General features: G+C 47.4%; 1 protein-coding gene across 1 annotated transcript; it reads right to left on the bottom strand.

Moving 5' to 3' along the window:
• Positions 1-5385: 5385 nt before the first annotated feature.
• LOC142194223 (olfactory receptor 52N2-like) lies at positions 5386-6321 on the bottom strand. Its single transcript, XM_075263240.1, has one exon. It carries the CDS (start codon positions 6319-6321, stop codon positions 5386-5388), a length of 936 nt encoding a protein of 311 aa, XP_075119341.1.
• Positions 6322-19996: the final 13675 nt, after the last annotated feature.

Raw genomic sequence — 19996 nt, 5'->3', positions numbered from 1 at the left:
AGTACAAGGCTCCAGTCTGTCAGTAATGGATCTAGTACGAGACTCCGGTCTGTCAGTGATGGTTCCAGTATGGGGCTCCGGTCTGTCAGTGATGGTTCCAGTACAAGGCTCCAGTCTTTCAGTAACGGTTCCAGTACAAGGCTCCAGACGGTCAGTAACGGATCCAGTACGAGGCTCCAGTCTGTCAGTAACGGATCCAGTACAAGACTCCAGTCTGTCAGTAACGGTTCCAGTACGAGGCTCCGGTCTGTCAGTAACGGATCCAGTACAAGACTACAGTCTGTCAGTAACGGATCCAGTACGAGGCTCCGGTCTGTCAGTAGTGGTTCCAGTACAAGACTCCAGTCTGTCAGTAATGGTTCCAGTATGAGGCTCCGGTCTGTCAGTGATGGTTCCAGTACAAGGCTCCAGACGGTCAGTAACGGATCCAGTACGAGGCTCCAGTCTGTCAGTAACGGATCCAGTACAAGACTCCAGTCTGTCAGTAACGGTTCCAGTACAAGACTCCAGTCTGTCAGTAACGGTTCCAGTATAAGGCTCCAGTCTGTCAGTGACGGTTACAGTACGAGGCTCCGGTCTGTCAGTAACGGATCCAGTACAAGACTACAGTCTGTCAGTAACGGATCCAGTACGAGGCTCCGGTCTGTCAGTAGTGGTTCCAGTACAAGACTCCAGTCTGTCAGTAATGGATCTAGTACGAGACTCCGGTCTGTCAGTGATGGTTCCAGTATGAGGCTCCGGTCTGTCAGTGATGGTTCCAGTACAAGGCTCCAGTCTGTCAGTAATGGATCTAGTACGAGACTCCGGTCTGTCAGTGATGGTTCCAGTATGGGGCTCCGGTCTGTCAGTGATGGTTCCAGTACAAGGCTCCAGTCTTTTAGTAACGGTTCCAGTACAAGGCTCCAGACGGTCAGTAACGGATCCAGTACGAGGCTCCAGTCTGTCAGTAACGGATCCAGTACAAGACTCCAGTCTGTCAGTAACGGTTCCAGTACGAGGCTCCGGTCTGTCAGTAACGGATCCAGTACAAGACTACAGTCTGTCAGTAACGGATCCAGTACGAGGCTCCGGTCTGTCAGTAGTGGTTCCAGTACAAGACTCCAGTCTGTCAGTAATGGTTCCAGTATGAGGCTCCGGTCTGTCAGTGATGGTTCCAGTACAAGGCTCCAGACGGTCAGTAACGGATCCAGTACGAGGCTCCAGTCTGTCAGTAACGGATCCAGTACAAGACTCCAGTCTGTCAGTAACGGTTCCAGTACAAGACTCCAGTCTGTCAGTAACGGTTCCAGTATAAGGCTCCAGTCTGTCAGTGACGGTTACAGTACGAGGCTCCGGTCTGTCAGTAACGGATCCAGTACAAGACTACAGTCTGTCAGTAACGGATCCAGTACGAGGCTCCGGTCTGTCAGTAGTGGTTCCAGTACAAGACTCCAGTCTGTCAGTAATGGATCTAGTACGAGACTCCGGTCTGTCAGTGATGGTTCCAGTATGAGGCTCCGGTCTGTCAGTGATGGTTCCAGTACAAGGCTCCAGTCTGTCAGTAATGGATCTAGTACGAGACTCCGGTCTGTCAGTGATGGTTCCAGTATGGGGCTCCGGTCTGTCAGTGATGGTTCCAGTACAAGGCTCCAGTCTTTTAGTAACGGTTCCAGTACAAGGCTCCAGACGGTCAGTAACGGATCCAGTACGAGGCTCCAGTCTGTCAGTAACGGATCCAGTACAAGACTCCAGTCTGTCAGTAACGGTTCCAGTACGAGGCTCCGGTCTGTCAGTAACGGATCCAGTACAAGACTACAGTCTGTCAGTAACGGATCCAGTACGAGGCTCCGGTCTGTCAGTAGTGGTTCCAGTACAAGACTCCAGTCTGTCAGTAATGGTTCCAGTATGAGGCTCCGGTCTGTCAGTGATGGTTCCAGTACAAGGCTCCAGTCTGTCAGTAATGGATCTAGTACGAGACTCCAGTCTGTCAGTAACGGTTCCAGTTCAAGGCTCCAGACGGTCAGTAACGGATCCAGTACGAGGCTCCAGTCTGTCAGTAACGGTTCCAGTACAAGACTCCAGTCTGTCAGTAACGGTTCCAGTACGAGGCACCGGGCTGTCAGTAACGGATCCAGTACAAGACCACAGTCTGTCAGTAACGGATCCAGTACGAGGCTCCGGTCTGTCAGTAGTGGTTCCAGTACAAGACTCCAGTCTGTCAGTAATGGTTCCAGTATGAGGCTCCGGTCTGTCAGTGATGGTTCCAGTACAAGGCTCCAGTCTGTCAGTAATGGATCTAGTACGAGACTCCAGTCTGTCAGTAACGGATCCAGTACGAGGCTCCAGTCTGTCAGTAACGGATCCAGTACAAGACTCCAGTCTGTCAGTAACGGTTCCAGTACGAGGCTCCAGATGGTCAGTAGTGGTTCCAGTATGAGGCTCTAGAAGGTCAGTAACGGATCCAGTACGAGGCTCCGGTCTGTCAGTAACGGATCCAGTACAAGACTCCAGTCTGTCAGTAATGGTTCCAGTACGAGGCTCCAGATGGTCAGTAGTGGTTCCAGTATGAGGCTCTGGTCTGTCAGTAATGGTTCCAGTACGGTGCTCTGGTTTGTCAGTAATGGTTCCAGTATGAGGCTCTAGAAGGTCAGTAATGGTTCCAGTACGGGGATATTCTGTGTTGCCAGCGCTGGCTGATTTACTGCGATATATGTATAATCCATACTTACCCATTGATGGTTTATCTCCAGGTTTGGCCATTGGGGATATTAGTGCCCCTCCCCCTCTCGCCATTTATTACTTTCACTGAAGCTTTTTCTAGCCTTTCATTGGTGATTCAGTGTCCATAGGTCTTGTAGAGAAGATCATACCGCCCCACGATGCCCTATGACACTCCAGAAGAGCGTGACCAATCGGACAAGCCGCATCAGTGGGCGGTTCTTGGGTGATTGAAGATATCGCACATATAGCCTGCACAGACGCCGCTCTTGGTGGTAATGCATTGGAGTACCGCGCCCTACCATCTGGAGAAATGTGGTTTTACCACAACAATTTCTTCTGGGCTCCTCTGAGACATCTCCCTCATGATGAACTTTACTAATACAAGTGAAACGCATTGAGGGGCTTTCTTGAGCTTGGGGGTGCAGCCTGCCGTCTCTCAGCTGCTTGTATCTATGCTCTGGGGAAAATACAATTATCGAAGGAGAGATCACCTTATCAGGCATATGGAGTCTTTTTAAAAAAGAAGCCTTTTTAGCTCCACTGGGGGATTATGGGAAAAATATTCAAATCTGTTTCCCAAGATGTAAATAGGAAAACACTGCCTCTGTTTGCTGCCCTCTATGGGTAGCTCTCTTGAACATCATGCTGACTTTTTCAACAAGCCTTTGTTGCATGATGTGGGTTTTCGCCAATTCAATATCAAAGCTGTGGACAGCGCTGTTTCAATCTGGTTGGATCTCTTCAGCACAGCATAGGGAAAAGTGATTTGAAAGAGATGAGAGACTTCTAGACCAGGGTCTGGGGACAATATCACTCCCTAAGGAGAGATCACTTTCTCAGGCATATGGAGTCTTTAAAAAAAAAAGCCTTTTTAGCTCCACTGGGGGGATTATGGGAAAACTATGCAAATACACTCACCGGCCACTTTATTAGGTCCACCATGCTAGTAACGGGTTGGACCCCCTTTTGCCTTCAGAACTGCCTCAATTCTTGGTGGCATAGATACAACAAGGTGCTGGAAGCATTCCTCAGAGATTTTGCTCCATATTGACATGATGGCGGCATCACACAGTTGCAGTCGCAGATTTGTCGGCTGCACATCCATGATGCGAATCTCCCGTTCCACCACATCCCAAAGATGCTCCTCTATTGGATTGAGATCTGGTGACTGTGGAGGCCATTGGAGTACAGTGAACTCATTGTCATGTTCAAGAAACCAGTCTGAGATGATTCCAGCTTTATGACATGGCATTGCATTATCCTGCTGAAAGTAGCCATCAGATGTTGGGTACATTGTGGTCATAAAGGGATGGACATGGTCAGCAACAATACTCAGGTAGGCTTTTGCGTTGCAACGATGCTCAATTGGTACCAAGGGGCCCAAAGAGTGCCAAGAAAATATTCCCCACACCATGACACCACCACCGCCAGCCTGAACCGTTACCGATACAAGGCAGGATGGATCCATGCTTTCATGTTGTTGACGCCAAATTCTGACCCTACCATCCGAATGTCGCAGCAGAAATCGAGACTCATCAGACCAGGCAACGTTTTTCCAATCTTCAATTGTCCAATTTCCATGAGCTTGTGCAAATTGTAGCCTCAGTTTCCTGTTCTTAGCTGAAAGGAGTGGCACCCGGTGTGGTCTTCTGCTGCTGTAGCCCATCTGTAGCCTCAAAGTTGGACGTACTGTGCGGCGTTCAGAGATGCTCTTCTGGCTACCTTGGTTGTAACGGGTGGCTATTTGAGTCACTGTTGCCTTTCTATCAGCTCGAACCAGTCTGGCCATTCTCCTCTGACCTCTGGCATCAACAACGCATTTCCGCCCACAGAACTGCCGCTCACTGGATGATTTTTCTTTTTCGGACCATTCTCTGTAAACCCTAGAGATGGTTGTGCGTGAAAATCCCAGTAGATCAGCAGTTTCTGAAATCCTCAGACCAGCCCTTCTGGCACCAACAACCATGCCACGTTCAAAGGCACTCAAATCACCTTTCTTCCCCCCCATACTGATGCTCGGTTTGAACTGCAGGAGATTGTCTTGACCATGTCTACATGCCGAAATGCACTGAGTTGCCGCCATGTGATTGGCTGATTAGAAATTAAGTGTTAACGAACAGTTGGACAGGTGTACCTAATAAAGTGGCCGGTGAGTGTATGTTTCCCATGATGTATCTATCGAAGCTGTGGACAGTGCTGTTTCAATCTGGTTGGATCTCTTCAGCACAGCGTAGGGAAAATTGATTTGGAAGAGATGAGAGACTTGTAGACTAGGTTCTGGGGACAATATCACTCTCTAAGGAGAGATCACCGTCTCAGGTGTATGGAATCTTACAAAAAGCCTTTTTAGCTCCACTGGAGGGATTATGGAAAAACTATGAAAATCTGTTTCCCAAGATGTAAATAGGAAAACACTGCCTCTGTTTGCTGCCCTCTGTTTGTATCTAAGCAGGGACACATTTAACTATATGAGCCAAAATAATCACCTCCTAATTATCATTTGGGACATTATATCTTTATTACGTGTTTTTATAGTTACATAATAAAAGTTATATATTAATAGTTACTCCCTATGTGATATAGATTGAATCCAGTAATTCTCCCCGTCAGTGAATTGTTAAATAATATTCCAAGATCGGTCCCAACCTGCCATATATACTGTATTGTATAAGATACTAATGTGGACTATAGGTGAAAAAAATGTAGAGCGGCGGTGCGGATCTCCTTGGTCCTCACACCATAGATGATGGGATTGAGCGTTGGTGGGATGATCAGGTAGAGGTTGGCCATGATCACATGGATATATGGAGAAATACGCCCAATTCTATAGGTCACAAAGGAAAAGAGTCCCAAAGTGTAAAGCAGGAGGATGATACAAATGTGAGATGAACACGTCCCAAAGGCTTTCCTCATGGCTTTCTTGGTGGAAAGTCTTAAAATTGCCCTTACTATTAAAACATAGGAGATGGCAATGCAACAGAGATCAAACGTAATGATGATGGAAACCACGGTCAAACCATAGACACCATCAACAGTGATGTCGGTACAGGCCAAGTTTGCCACCGCCATGTGGTCACAGTAGGAGTGGGGGATGAGATGGCTCTGGCAGAATGGGAGTCTACTGGTCATCCAAGGCAATGGGATCACTAAGACGGTACTCCTTATTACCAGTCCTGTTACGATTTTCACTATTAAGGTGTTGGTAAGAGCACTAACATAATGAAGAGGATTACAGATGGCCATGTATCTATCAAAGGCCATAGCCATGAGGATTCCAGACTCTATCGAGGAAATGCAATGGACAAAGAACATCTGGAGGAAGCAAGAGAAGAAGGTGATCTCCTTCTGATTGAACCAGAACATGCAGAACATCTTGGGAACTATACATTGTGACAATATTATATCTGTGAAGAACAAAGTACAGAGGAAATAATACATGGGATTGTGGAGTCGGGGTTCCATCATAATGAGGAGAAGCATCAGGGGGTTCCCGCATAAAGCTAAGATGTACATGATAAACAGAGGGATCGATAGCCACACATGAGAAGACTCAAGTCCTGGGATCCCCTCCAGGATGAAGACACTTGTGAAGAAGCTGGAGACATTGATCGACACCATCATACAGTCCTTGGATGGGTCACCTGAGGAAGCGGCAGAAGGAAGAGATTATTGTGAGGTAAGGCATCAGGTCATTGTGTAGAAAGAAATACTGTAATCTGCTTCTGATTACTGGGGGGCGAACCTCGTAGGTTCTCCCACAAGTTTATAGGATAGGTGTTATGGTCAGCAGGCTATCTTAAAACAAAACTAAAATAAACAAAGGCCTGCAGAGCCCAACTGGACTCTGAACCGCAGGGCAAACCAGTGTGAACAAGGCACGACAGTTAGCCTCACTGCCGGGCTATATTACAAACTGGGTGCTCTCTGTTACTACAAAGGGATCAGGCCACTGCAGAACAAAGCAGCCGCTTAATGGAAACCGTGTCTAACAGTTACTTTACTGTCAAATTTACATAAAAAACTATGACCGTGTGCTCCCAGTAACCCCCTGGGCTGCATCCACCACAGCCACCTGCTGTAGAAGCACCACAGGTAGCAGAGTAGCTAAGGTAGGAGTTCTCTGATCACTTTACTAAGGAACAATTCTATCTAGGGAACAATTCTATCTAAGGACCTACCTAGCTAAGGCAGCTTACTGCCAAACTAATGTTTGCACTGACATGTACAAATCTGAATTAAGGCTAATTAAGGCATTTTAGACCTGCCTCCTAAAATAGAGGGAAGGCCGGTCTAAACAGCAAGCCCAGGTGCCCACGCAGGTGCTCATAGATTAGCACCACCGTCAGTCAGGAAATCGAACACGTCCATCGGCTGCAAGGGCGTTAACCCCAGCCATGCTGGACTGAGCAGTAACAGCGGAACAGGCTGCAACCCTGATCCCTTGGCCGCACCTGCTGCACAGTCCTAACAATAGGATTATTGCAGGCCAGGGAACATGCGGAAAAATAAAAAAAGCATTTATACTCACCTTTCCTGGTATCCAGTCCTCAATGTCTTCTGACCTCCACTATGATGTCAGTAGCCTCAGGTCACCACTAATTATTCAGTCCTTCTTTGGGCTGTGATTATTACATATAATAGTATGTTAATTTGTGACCAGCAAAACCCAAAAGTTTCTATTTTGGATAAACTTTAAAATTTCTAAAATTCCTAATGAACCCAATTTCCTGCAATTAAAACTAGACAACCAAGAGGCCAAGACAAGTAGCTACAACAGTTACATGACAGAAGGACCAGAGGCAAAACGTACACAGAAGACCAAGTATCAACACGTGTAGCAGATGGACGTGCGCACACAGGAATATATATGTAGCAGAGCAGCATGCTTCCAAACATGGCAGACAAAAGGACATGCAACCACACGTGGCAGACAGAAGGACAGGCAACCAAATATGGCAGACAGAAGGACATGAATCTGTGATATAGGACAGAAGAATATATATCCAAACATGGCAGACAGATGGACAGGCAACCAAACATGGCAGACAGAAGGACAGAGAACTAAATATGGCAGACAGAAGGACAGGCAACCAAACATGGCAGACAGAAGGACAGGCAACTAAATATGGCAGACAGAAAGACAGACAACTAAATATGGCAGACAGAAGGACAGGCAACCAAACAAGGCAGACAGAAGGACAGGCAACCACACAAGGCAGACAGAAGGACAGGCATCCAAACATGGCAGACAGAAGAACAGGCAACAAAACATGGCAGACAGAAGGACAGGCAACCACACACGTGGCAGACAGAAGGACAGGCAACCACACATGGCAGACAGACGACCAGGCAACCACACATGGCAGACAGAAGGACAGACAACCAAACATGGAAGGCAGAAGGAAAGGCAACCAAACATGGCAGACAGAAGGACAGGCAACCAAACATGGCAGGCAGAAGGACAGGCAACCAAACATGGCAGGCAGAAGGACAGGCAACCAAACATGGAAGGCAGAAGGACAGGCAACCAAACATGGCAGGCATGGCATGTCCCATAGTGGCCCCTGCACACAGTATTACACCCCATAGTGGCCCCTGCACACAGTATTATGTCCCATAGTGGCCCCTGCACACAGTATTATGTCCCATAGTGGCCCCTGCACACAGTATTATGTCCCATAGTGGCCCCTGCACACAGTATTATGTCCCATAGTGGCCCCTGCACACAGTATTATGTCCCATAGTGGCCCCTGCACACAGTATTATCCCCCATAGTGGTCCCTGCACACAATATTATGTCTCCCCCCAGGTCTCCGATTATTATACTCTGGGTCTGAAGAGACCCCAGAGTATAATAATTGTTCATGGGTGTCCACTATGGGACATAATACAGTGTGCAGGGGCCACTATGGGACATAATACAGTGTGCAGGGGCCACTATGGGACATAATACTGTGTGCAGGGGCCACTATGGGGGATAATACTGTGTGCAGCGGCCACTATGGGGGATAATACTGTGTGCAGGGGCCACTATGGGACATAATACTGTGTGCAGGGGCCACTATGAGACATAATACTGTGTGCAGGGGCCACTATGGGACATAATAGTGTGTGCAGGGGCCACTATGGGGCATAATACTGTGTGCAGGGGCCACTATGGGACATAAAACTGTATGCAGGGGCCACTATGGGACATAATACTGTGTGCAGGGGCCAATATGGGACATAATACTGTGTGCAGGGGCCACTATGAGACATAATACTGTGTGCAGGGGCCACTATGAGACATAATACTGTGTGCAGGGGCCACTATGGGGCATAATACTGTGTGCAGGGGCCACTATGGGACATAAAACTGTATGCAGGGGCCACTATGGGACATAATACTGTGTGCAGGGGCCAATATGGGACATAATACTGTGTGCAGGGGCCACTATGAGACATAATACTGTGTGCAGGGGCCACTATGGGACATAATACTGTGTGCAGGGGCCAATATGGGACATAATACTGTGTGCAGGGGCCACTATGGGACATAATACTGTGTGCAGGGGCCAATATGGGACATAATACTGTGTGCAGGGGCCACTATGGGACATAATACTGTGCAGGGGCCACTATGGGGGATAATACTGTGTGCAGGGGCCACTATGGGGCATAATACTGAGTGCAGGGGCCACTATGGGGCATAATACTGTGTGCAGGGGCCACTATGGGACATAATACTGTGTGCAGGGGCCAATATGGGACATAATACTGTGTGCAGGGGCCACTATGAGACATAATACTGTGTGCAGGGGCCACTATGGGACATAATAGTGTGTGCAGGGGCCACTATGGGGCATAATACTGTGTGCAGGGGCCACTATGGGACATAATACTGTATGCAGGGGCCACTATGGGACATAATACTGTGTGCAGGGGCCAATATGGGACATAATACTGTGTGCAGGGGTCACTATGGGACATAATACTGTGTGCAGGGGCCACTATGGGACATAATACTGTGTGCAGGGGCCACTATGGGACATAATACTGTGTGCAGGGGTCACTATGGGACATAATACTGTGTGCAGGGGCCACTATGGGACATAATACTGTGTGCAGGGGCCACTATGGGACATAATACTGTGTGCAGGGGCCACTATGGGACATAATACTGTGTGCAGGGACCACTATGGGGGATAATACTGTGTGCAGGGGCCACTATGGGGGATAATACTGTGTGCAGGGGCCACTATGCGGGATAATACTGTGTGCAGGGGCCACTATGGGACATAATACTGTGTGCAGGGGCTACTATGGGACATAATAGTGTGTGCAGGGGCCACTATGGGGCATAATACAGTGTGCAGGGGCCACTATGGGGGATAATACTGTGTGCAGGGGCCACTATGGGACATAATACTGTGTGCAGGGGCCACTATGGGACATAATACTGTGTGCAGGGGTCACTATGGGACATAATACTGTGTGCAGGGGCCACTATGGGACATAATACTGTGTACTGGGGCCACTATGGGACATAATACTGTGTGCAGGGGCTACTATGGGACATAATAGTGTGTGCAGGGGCCACTATGGGACATAATAGTGTGTGCAGGGGCCACTATGGGGCATAATACTGTGTGCAGGGGCCACTATGGGGCATAATACTGTGTGCAGGGGCCACTATGGGAGATAATACTGTGTGCAGGGGCCACTATGGGGCATAATACTGTGTGCAGGGGCCACTATGGGGGATAATACTGTGTGCAGGGGCCACTATGGGGGATAATACTGTGTGCAGGGGCCACTATGGGGGATAATACTGTGTGCAGGGGCCACTATGGGGCATAATACTGTGTGCAGGGGCCACTATGGGGTATAATACTGTATGCAGGGGCCACTATGGGGCATAAAACTGTGTGCAGGGGCCACTATGGGGCATAATACTGTGTGCAGGGGCCACTATGGGACATAATACTGTGCAGGGGCCACTATGGGGGATAATACTGTGTGCAGGGGCCACTATGGGGCATAATACTGAGTGCAGGGGCCACTATGGGGCATAATACTGTGTGCAGGGGCCACTATGGGACATAATACTGTGTGCAGGGGCCACTATGGGGCATAATACTGAGTGCAGGGGCCACTATGGGGCATAATACTGTGTGCAGGGGCCACTATGGGACATAATACTGTGTGCAGGGGCCACTATGGGACATAATACTGTGTGCAGGGGCCACTATGGGACATAATACTGTGTGCAGGGGCCACTATGGGACATAATACTGTGTGCAGGGGTCACTATGGGACATAATACTGTGTGCAGGGGCCACTATGGGACATAATAGTGTGTGCAGGGGCCACTATGGGGCATAATACTGTGTGCAGGGGCCACTATGGGACATAATAGTGTGTGCAGGGGCCACTATGGGGTATAATACTGTGTGTAGGGGCCACTATGGGACATAATACTGTGTGCAGGGGCCACTATGGGACATAATACTGTGTGCAGGGGTCACTATGGGACATAATACTGTGTACAGGGGTCACTATGGGGGATAATACTGTGTGTAGGGGCCACTATGGGGGATAATACTGTGTGCAGGGGCCACTATGGGGGATAATACTGTGTGCAGGGGCCACTATGGGACATAATACTGTGTGCAGGGGTCACTATGGGGCATAATACTGTGTGCAGGGGCCACTATGGGACATAATACTGTGTGCAGGGGCCACTATGGGACATAATACTGTGTGCAGGGGCCACTATGGGACATAATACTGTGTGCAGGGGCCACTATGGGACATAATACTGTGTGCAGGGGTCACTATGGGACATAATACTGTATGCAGGGGCCACTATGGGACATAATACTGTGTGCAGGGGCCACTATGGGACATAATACTGTGTGCAGGGGCCACTATGGGACATAATACTGTGTGCAGGGGCCACTATGGGGGATAATACTGTGTGCAGGGGCCACTATGAGACATAATACTGTGTGCAGGGGTCACTATGGGGGGATAATACTGTGTGCAGGGGTCACTATGGGGGATAATACTGTGTGCAGGGGCCACTATGGGGGGGATAATACTGTGTGCAGGGGCCACTATGGGGACATAATACTGTGTGCAGGGGCCACTATGGGGGATAATACTGTGTGCAGGGGCCACTATGGGACATAATACTGTGTGCAGGGGCCACTATGGGACATAATACTGTGTGCAGGGGCCACTATGGGACATAATACTGTGTGCAGGGGTCACTATGGGGGATAATACTGTGTGCAGGGGCCACTATGGGGGATAATACTGTGTGCAGGGGCCACTATGGGACATAATACTGTGTGCAGGGGCCACTATGGGACATAATACTGTGTGCAGGGGCCACTATGGGGGATAATACTGTGTGCAGGGGCCACTAATGGACATAATACTGTGTGCAGGGGCCACTAATGGACATAATACTGTGTGCAGGGGCCACTATGGGACATAATACTGTGTGCAGGGGCCACTATGGGGGATAATACTGTGTGCAGGGGCCACTATGGGACATAATACTGTGTGCAGGGGCCACTATGGGACATAATACTGTGTGCAGGGGCCACTATGGGACATAATACTGTGTGTGCAGGGGCCACTATAGGACATAATACTGTGTACAGGGGCCACTATGGGACATAATACTGTGTGCAGGGGCCACTATGGGACATAATACTGTGTGCAGGGGCCACTATGGGACATAATACTGTGTGCAGGGGCCACTATGGGACATAATACTGTGTGTAGGGGCCACTATGGGACATAATACTGTGTGCAGGGGCCACTATGGGGGACAATACTGTGTGCAGGGGTCACTATGGGACATAATACTGTGTGCAGGGGCCACTATGGGGGACAATACTGTGTGCAGGGGCCACTATGGGACATAATACTGTGTGCAGGGGCCACTATGGGACATAATACTGTGTGCAGGGGCCACTATGGGGGACAATACTGTGTGCAGGGGCCACTATGGGACATAATACTGTGTGCAGGGGCCACTATGGGACATAATACTGTGTGCAGGGGCCACTATGGGACATAATACTGTGTGCAGGGGCCACTATGGGACATAATACTGTGTGCAGGGGCCACTATGGGGGACAATACTGTGTGCAGGGGCCACTATGGGACATAATACTGTGTGCAGGGGCCACTATGGGACATAATACTGTGTGCAGGGGCCACTATGGGACATAATACTGTGTGCAGGGGCCACTATGGGACATAATACTGTGTGCAGGGGCCACTATGGGGGACAATACTGTGTGCAGAAATGCAGGGGGATATCGGTTGGTCGAGGTCTTTGGCATCAGTTGGCATCAGTCAGTTTTACAAAGAGTAAAACTAGTGTCCTGTACACAGAAGGCTCAGTATACAGCACTGATAATGGAGGTCATATATACATCACTAGAGCGATCTGTATACTAATAACATGGCGATCATATACAGAATCTACCTGATATATGTCCACAGTGATACATGAGGATGGTTTATATGTGCTGCTCTGTTGTGCTGCCCCTGTTAGGTCCCTCAGACCCTGCACGGCTACTGACCTCTAACCTGTATGTGCCCGCAGTGATTCCCGTCTCTCGCTCTATTCTGGGATTTGGTTCTCTCCCGTATCCCTGGTCCTGCATTGCACTTACCTGCTCATTATGGACATGCAGCGAGCTCCGCGGTCCCTGGTGATCCTCCAGCGAGGCCGAGCCCTTCACATTTATAGTCCAGGTGTAAGTCACATTGGATGGGCAGGGTGTCCTTATGGGATCAGCTTTGTCAGGGCCCTGATGGGTCGGAGCACCTCTGCGCCACTGCAGGATAGTAAATGAGCTGCCGTGGGAATCTGCAGAACAACTTTCATAGAATTTCCTGAATAATTGTGCAAATAAACACAAAATAAATGAAAATAAATAAAAATTATTCCATAAAAATAAATTAAGAAAATAAAAAAAATTGAAAAATTGAAAAAGCAAATACAACAGAAAGTGCAAAATTGAGAAACAGACCAAGTATTGTTATAGATTGTAGTGGCCCGGCCGTGTAATGATGGCAGCAGGAGTCCGTCTGACTAATGACCTCACTGGTCAGCGACGCGTAATGACCACCCGGTGTATTAGTGATGGGTGAGTACAACTTCCCGGGAAAGGGAATGCATTCCTATGGGAAAAAGTCATCTCCGGCATATCACAAGCTGACAGGGATCCCGACCAGACAGAGCCCCAAAGAGCTGGTGAGTGACATCCCCCCTAAATAAAGGTAACCCCTAGCTAACCTGTCTCTATTAATGACTGAGTCTGAGCAGAGAAAGGTGCCAACTGCTGATTGGAGCAGAGCCTGTCACATGACTCACAACACACTTCAGCTCCTCCCCCTGGCCCCTGCCTGTGCTCCATGTGGCTGCTGATTGGAGCAGAGCGTGTCACATGACTCACAGAACACTGCAGCTCCTCCCCCTGGCCCCTGCCTGTGCTCCATGTGGCAGCTCTCCTTCACATCAGGGTTCTTCTAGGCCCGGCTCCAGCTTCACCAGTGGTCAATGTTAGTCTATTAGGCTTTAATTGTGTGACCTTGTCCCTTTGCAGCTCACTGTTAAAAACACTAGACATGCCCATCCCCCTATCCACAGGGTAAGGGTCAGATTGCAGCGGGTCTGACCACTGGGACCCCAGTGATTAGGAGAAGGGGGAACAGAAAGCCCCCAAGTCTTCCCTGTGACTGGAGAACTAGTGCACTTGTGTGGGCACAAATTCCATTCACCTCTATGGGGCTGCTGGAGACCACATGGAAGTACTCCGCTTGCAGGGAAGATTCCGGGGTCTCTCTGATAGAAGAGAACAGCAATACTCTATAAGTACTGCGACGCACTCTCGTGTCAGGGCTAATTCATGACTCTTATTAGGTGTTTGGCAGAAGACACGTGATGTTTCATGGACCTCTGTCAATCCGACTTCTTGCCTGGAACTACGGCACAGAACGAATAGCGACACATTGCCTCTCCGTGGCGGCTTTGTGAACAGTGTGGAGTTCATTTGTATCAGAGAGACTGTTTCATCTTCTTCTTATCAGTGGCGTCCCAGCAGTCGCCCCCACACCGATCCCCTATCCCCTCTACATTCACACTGCACTGTCCTATCCGCCCTTATGGTCCATCATGGGAAAAACAGAGAGCAACCGAACCCTGAAATGACGGACGTGGTCAGTAACGGGATCCGTCAGTGGTCTGTTCTTTGGACATATCAGTTTGGCTTGCAGAATTGTGTTGTGTTGCACTTTCTGACAGATCTGTGCTGGGCGGATACCATCTCGCGCAGGGTATATAATGGGCACCGTCGCGGGAAGGGCTTTGCCTGTGGGCACTTGAACCCTCGGATACCGAGGTCATATACAAAATCTTGTTAAAAAAAATGGAACATTTGCATTTTTCTTCCGTTCCACTCCATGCTAAATGTTTCCAGAATATTAATTTTGCATGTTTTTTTTTTTTTATCTGGGGAAATATAAGCAAAATAGGAGGGAGAACAAAAGTGCTACTAAAAACCCCTTTAGGCTGAGGCCCCACGTTACGGAAATGCTGCTTTTTTATTGCAGATTTTGTTGCGGTTTTTTGAGCCAAAGCCAGAAGTGGATTGCCCAGAAGGGAGAAGTAGAAGAACTTCCTAGATATTTCCCATTCCTTTTGTAGCCAGTCTTGGTTTTGGTTCAAAAAAACGTAGCAAGATCTGCAACAAAAACAAAATGTGTTTCCGCAATGTGGGGTCTTAGGCTAAGGCGGAAATGCCACGCTAAAGCGCTGCGGGAACAACTGTGACGGGAACTCATCTCGGTTCTTCCCGCAGCGCTTTAAACCTGTGATATGGGCGAGGTGTTGGCGTATTATTTTTAATATTATTTTACTTTAATTTTTATTTTTGAATTTTCTATGTATTTATTATATTGTGTCCACATAAGGTCATAGCAGAGCTTTGGAGCCATTTTTTCGGTGTGTGGGGGTGATTTTTCTTGTAACTGGGAATAATACCTTAGCCAGAGTTACAGAAATAATACAGACTCCTGCCCACCACTGCATAGCTGATCCTCTAGGACCCAGCGGATCTAACAGGCTCTGATCCCCAGCAGATCAGAGGGGAGCTCCATCATGGCGGCTGTCATAGCTGTATACACAACGATCAATAATAATAATAATAATAATAATACATTTTATTTCTATAGCGCCAACATATTCCGCAGCGCTGTACAATTTGTAGGGTTCAGATACAGACAGAAAGATACATTACATAGAAAGTCATTTCACACAATGGGACTGAGGGCCCTGCTCGCAAGAGCTTACAATCTATGAGGTAGAGGGGGTGACACAAGAGGTAGCAGGGGCGGCATTGCTTATACAGAGGTCAGACACTTCTGTAATAGAGGTGACTGTCATTACAAAAAATATAAAATAAAACTTTATGAGTCGTCAACAATCAATGGATGCTTTGTATTCAGTGGTCAGGAAGACGGAGACAGTAATAAACCCTCCGTCCCTGCTTCTCCGTCTGCTCCTGGGTATGTCCACGCAGAATAAGAAAGCGATTACAGTGTATGGGTGATCCAGAATTGGTTAATCTCAAAACCAGACAGTTGCCCAAAATGTTCCCTTACTTGAATTGCCCTGGATGTGAGGGTGATCTGGCTGCGACATCTGTCACCCCATTGATCGCTCGGGTTGATTCGGCTGATGTGGCTGGCTAGGCGGGTGTCCCCTTCCTCCCTCACCGTTCCATGTGCGTCCCTCCCGAAGCTGCGCGCTTGGTCGAAGAGGATGGCTGTCCCCGGTAGATGAAGCACTGTTCTTCAGTCAAAGGTATACGAGTAGTTGAATTGCCCTAAGGACTAAAGATGAGCGAACAGTGAAATATTCGATATTCGTTTTGAGTAGCCCCTCAATATTCGACTACTTGAATCGATTATTGAATCCTATTATACTCTATGGGGGAAAAATGCTCATTTCAGGGGTAGGCAACGTTTGATCAAATTGAACTTACCAAGTCCACGAGTGAGGGTCGGGCTGGATTCTCCGAGAAGTCTTATACAACCCGTGGCTATCATAATTGGGGGGGATGTAATGAGAAAGAGAAGTCAATGTTCTGCTTTGTCTGTCTGACCCTGAGAGATCTGTCCTTAGTAGAGATGAGCGAGTAGTATTAGATTGAGTAGGTATTGGATAGAATATTGCGGTATTTGAAATACTCGTACTCAATCGAGTACCACTCGCTATTCGAATGGAAAAATTCAATGCAGAACCAGCATTGATTGGCCGAATGCTATACAGTCGGCCAATCAACGCTGGTTCTTCTCCTACCTTTAGAAGTCTTCTCCGTGCAGTGTCCCCACTGCGTCTTCCGGCTCTGAATTCACTCTGCCAGGCATCAGGCCTGGGCAGAGCCGACTGCGCATACCTGCACTACAAGAAAATGGCCACTCACAGTCAAAGTGGCCATTTTCTTTTACCGCAGGCCTGATGCCTGGCAGAGTGAATGAAGAGCCGGAAGACGCGGTGGGGACGCTGCATGGAGACGACTTCTAAAGGTGGGAGAGGAACCAGCGTTGATTGGCCGACTGTATAGCATTCGGCCAATCAACGCTGGTTCTGCATCGAATTTTTCCATTCGAATAGCGAGTGGTACTCAATCGAGTACGAGTATTTCAAATACCGCAGTATTCTATCCAATACCTACTCAATCTAATACTACTCGCTCATCTCTACTAAGGACAGATCTCTCAGGGTCAGACAGACAAAGCAGAACATTGACTTCTCTTTCTCATTACATCCCCCCCAATTATATAGCCACGGGTTGTATAAATAAAGCAAACAACATCGGTGTCATGGGAAAAACCTGTCCTGACCCTCTCCTTAAAATAAGTAACTCAAGACTGTATCCAGGAGATATACTTTGTCCCAATTTCAAAATGGTCCAAAAAGTTACATAGCAAAACCAGTCAATGTCCAGGGTCAGAGTCCATTAACCCCTCTAATCTCTTGGCAAATGGGAGGTAAATGGGTACCAACATGGTTGAATTCAACAGGGGCATCGCTATAGGGGTGCAATGCTATAATTCACTACCAGGCCCTGGACCTTGTACCCCTCTGACACATAAAATATACTGCTAGTTTAAGCAGCACAAGGTAGGTAGAAGCTCATTACAGACTCGGTCTCAGGAGCTCAAGTTACCCCCCCCCCCCCCGGACTTCAATACACGTCTATTATAGTGTGATTTACTCAGTCTGTAACAGAAGTGAAGGGATTTCTCAAAATACTGCAATACATTAGCATTATGGTTAGGGTTGAGGGATCGGAAAAGATCAGATCCCAATCGGCGATTGAGCAAATTCCACGATCGCGATCGGCTGGAAAATGATTGAAAATCGAATTTTGAAATCTCAAAATCAGCTCAACCCCACTGTATATATAATATACAATTAGGTTTGAGCGATCGGGATCGGGAAAGATCGGATCCCAATCAGCGATTGAGCAAATTTCACGATCAGGATGGGCTGGAAAATGATCGGAAATCGGATTTTAAAATTGATCCTGAAATCTCAAGATCGGCTCAACACTAATTGTGGTATATTACAGTGGTCATCAGATCTTTTTGGGGTTCTAAAAAAAAATTTAAAGCAGTAAAAAACATAAAAAGTTAAAATAAAAAATATTCAAAACACCCCCTTTGCGTAAATCGCTGCACGAACACATTAGATATCCTTATATCCAAAAAGTCCTAAACTAAAAACAGGTAAAAATATTTTCCTCATCAGTGAACGCCATAGCGGGAAAAAAAAAAATCCAAATTAACAATGAGAATATCAGACAGTTCCAAAAATAATAAAAATAAAAAGTAGATTGAACCCTTTATATAGAAACTAGCATCTGCCCACGACAATTGCTGTTGTGGATGATCAGTGTCTGCACAGCTTCTGTTTCGGAAACAGCTGAACAGATGTTGCAGAAATTTTCCACAGTTCGATCAGCCTGCTCTCACGTCTTGGCTCTGCTACATCGCTGCATATGTGTATCATACCCAGCTGTATGTACATTTGCATATGGAGAGCCTATGGAGGTGTGCTACAGTGCTGCCTAAACTCTGCTACATCTGGCAATACAGGGATTTTGTTATGTGTCTGTCTGAGCAGCTTCTGTGTTACAAAGGGCTGAACGGATGTTGCTGAAATGTGCCAAAATTATCCCCCCTCCCCAATCAGAGGCAGAACAACACATTCCCCGTCGTACTTACTGAAACTCTACACCCGATATACTCCTCTTGCCTACACACAGCCTGCATGTTCTGTAGTCTCTGATCTTCTATGAGACTCAATTTTGTTCAGCTTTCCCACTGTGCAGCTTCATCTTATATAGCTCCACCCACAAAATAGTGTGTAGCTCCACCCACTGCCTAGCATGATCCTATCTGAGATGGCTCAAGGCTCAATGGCTCAAGGACCTGTGATGACGTCATCACAGGTCATTTAGTGTTGTGTGAACCTAAATCCCTTCACTGCGACGTGTAGTGATGTCATTTACCGGGATAAAAAGTAGCCTATGTTTTAATCGGGGTTCCTATCTATGTATGTGGCAAATTTCATGCAAATCCGTTCAGCCATTTTTGCGTGATTGAGGAACAAACATCCAAACCCATAGACTTTAACATTTATAATATTAGTAGGATTAGTAGGATAGGATATAAAAAAAAAGTGTCAGGATGAGGCAACTCAAACCTATATTGTCATTTTGGCAGCACAATGAATGAGAATTTCTAAGTCCCCAAATTCTGAATCGTAATACTAATAGTACCAATATAAAGTACAATCTGTCCTGCAAAAAATAAGCCCTCATACGGCTCTGTAAAGGGAAAACAAAAAAAAAAGGGGCTTTTGGAAAATGGAGGGTAAAAAAAATAAAATAAAAAAATGGCCACGACAGGAAGGGGTTAATTTTTCGTCCCTGGGCTTCTTATTACTTGGAGGCAGTTCAGATACGTGGACTTATCACACCTGGTAGATCGATGAACTCTCCATAGGAGATGTGAGAAATATACGAGACCTGAGATCTGCGACTCTTTATACTGAATATAATGTATCACAGCTAGGGTTGAGCCGATCTTGACTTTTCAGGATCGATTTTGAAATCCGATTTCCGATCATTTTTCATTCGAACCCGATCTCGATCCCAATTCCGATCCCAAGGCAAGTCAATGGGATTTTTTTACTAATCGGAGATCGGATTTTAAA

Source organism: Leptodactylus fuscus, chromosome 2 (genome assembly GCF_031893055.1).
Source record: "Leptodactylus fuscus isolate aLepFus1 chromosome 2, aLepFus1.hap2, whole genome shotgun sequence".
Lineage (NCBI taxonomy): Eukaryota > Metazoa > Chordata > Amphibia > Anura > Leptodactylidae > Leptodactylus > Leptodactylus fuscus.
Note: the sequence above shows the minus strand (reverse complement) of the source record. Positions and strands in the feature narration are given on the sequence as shown.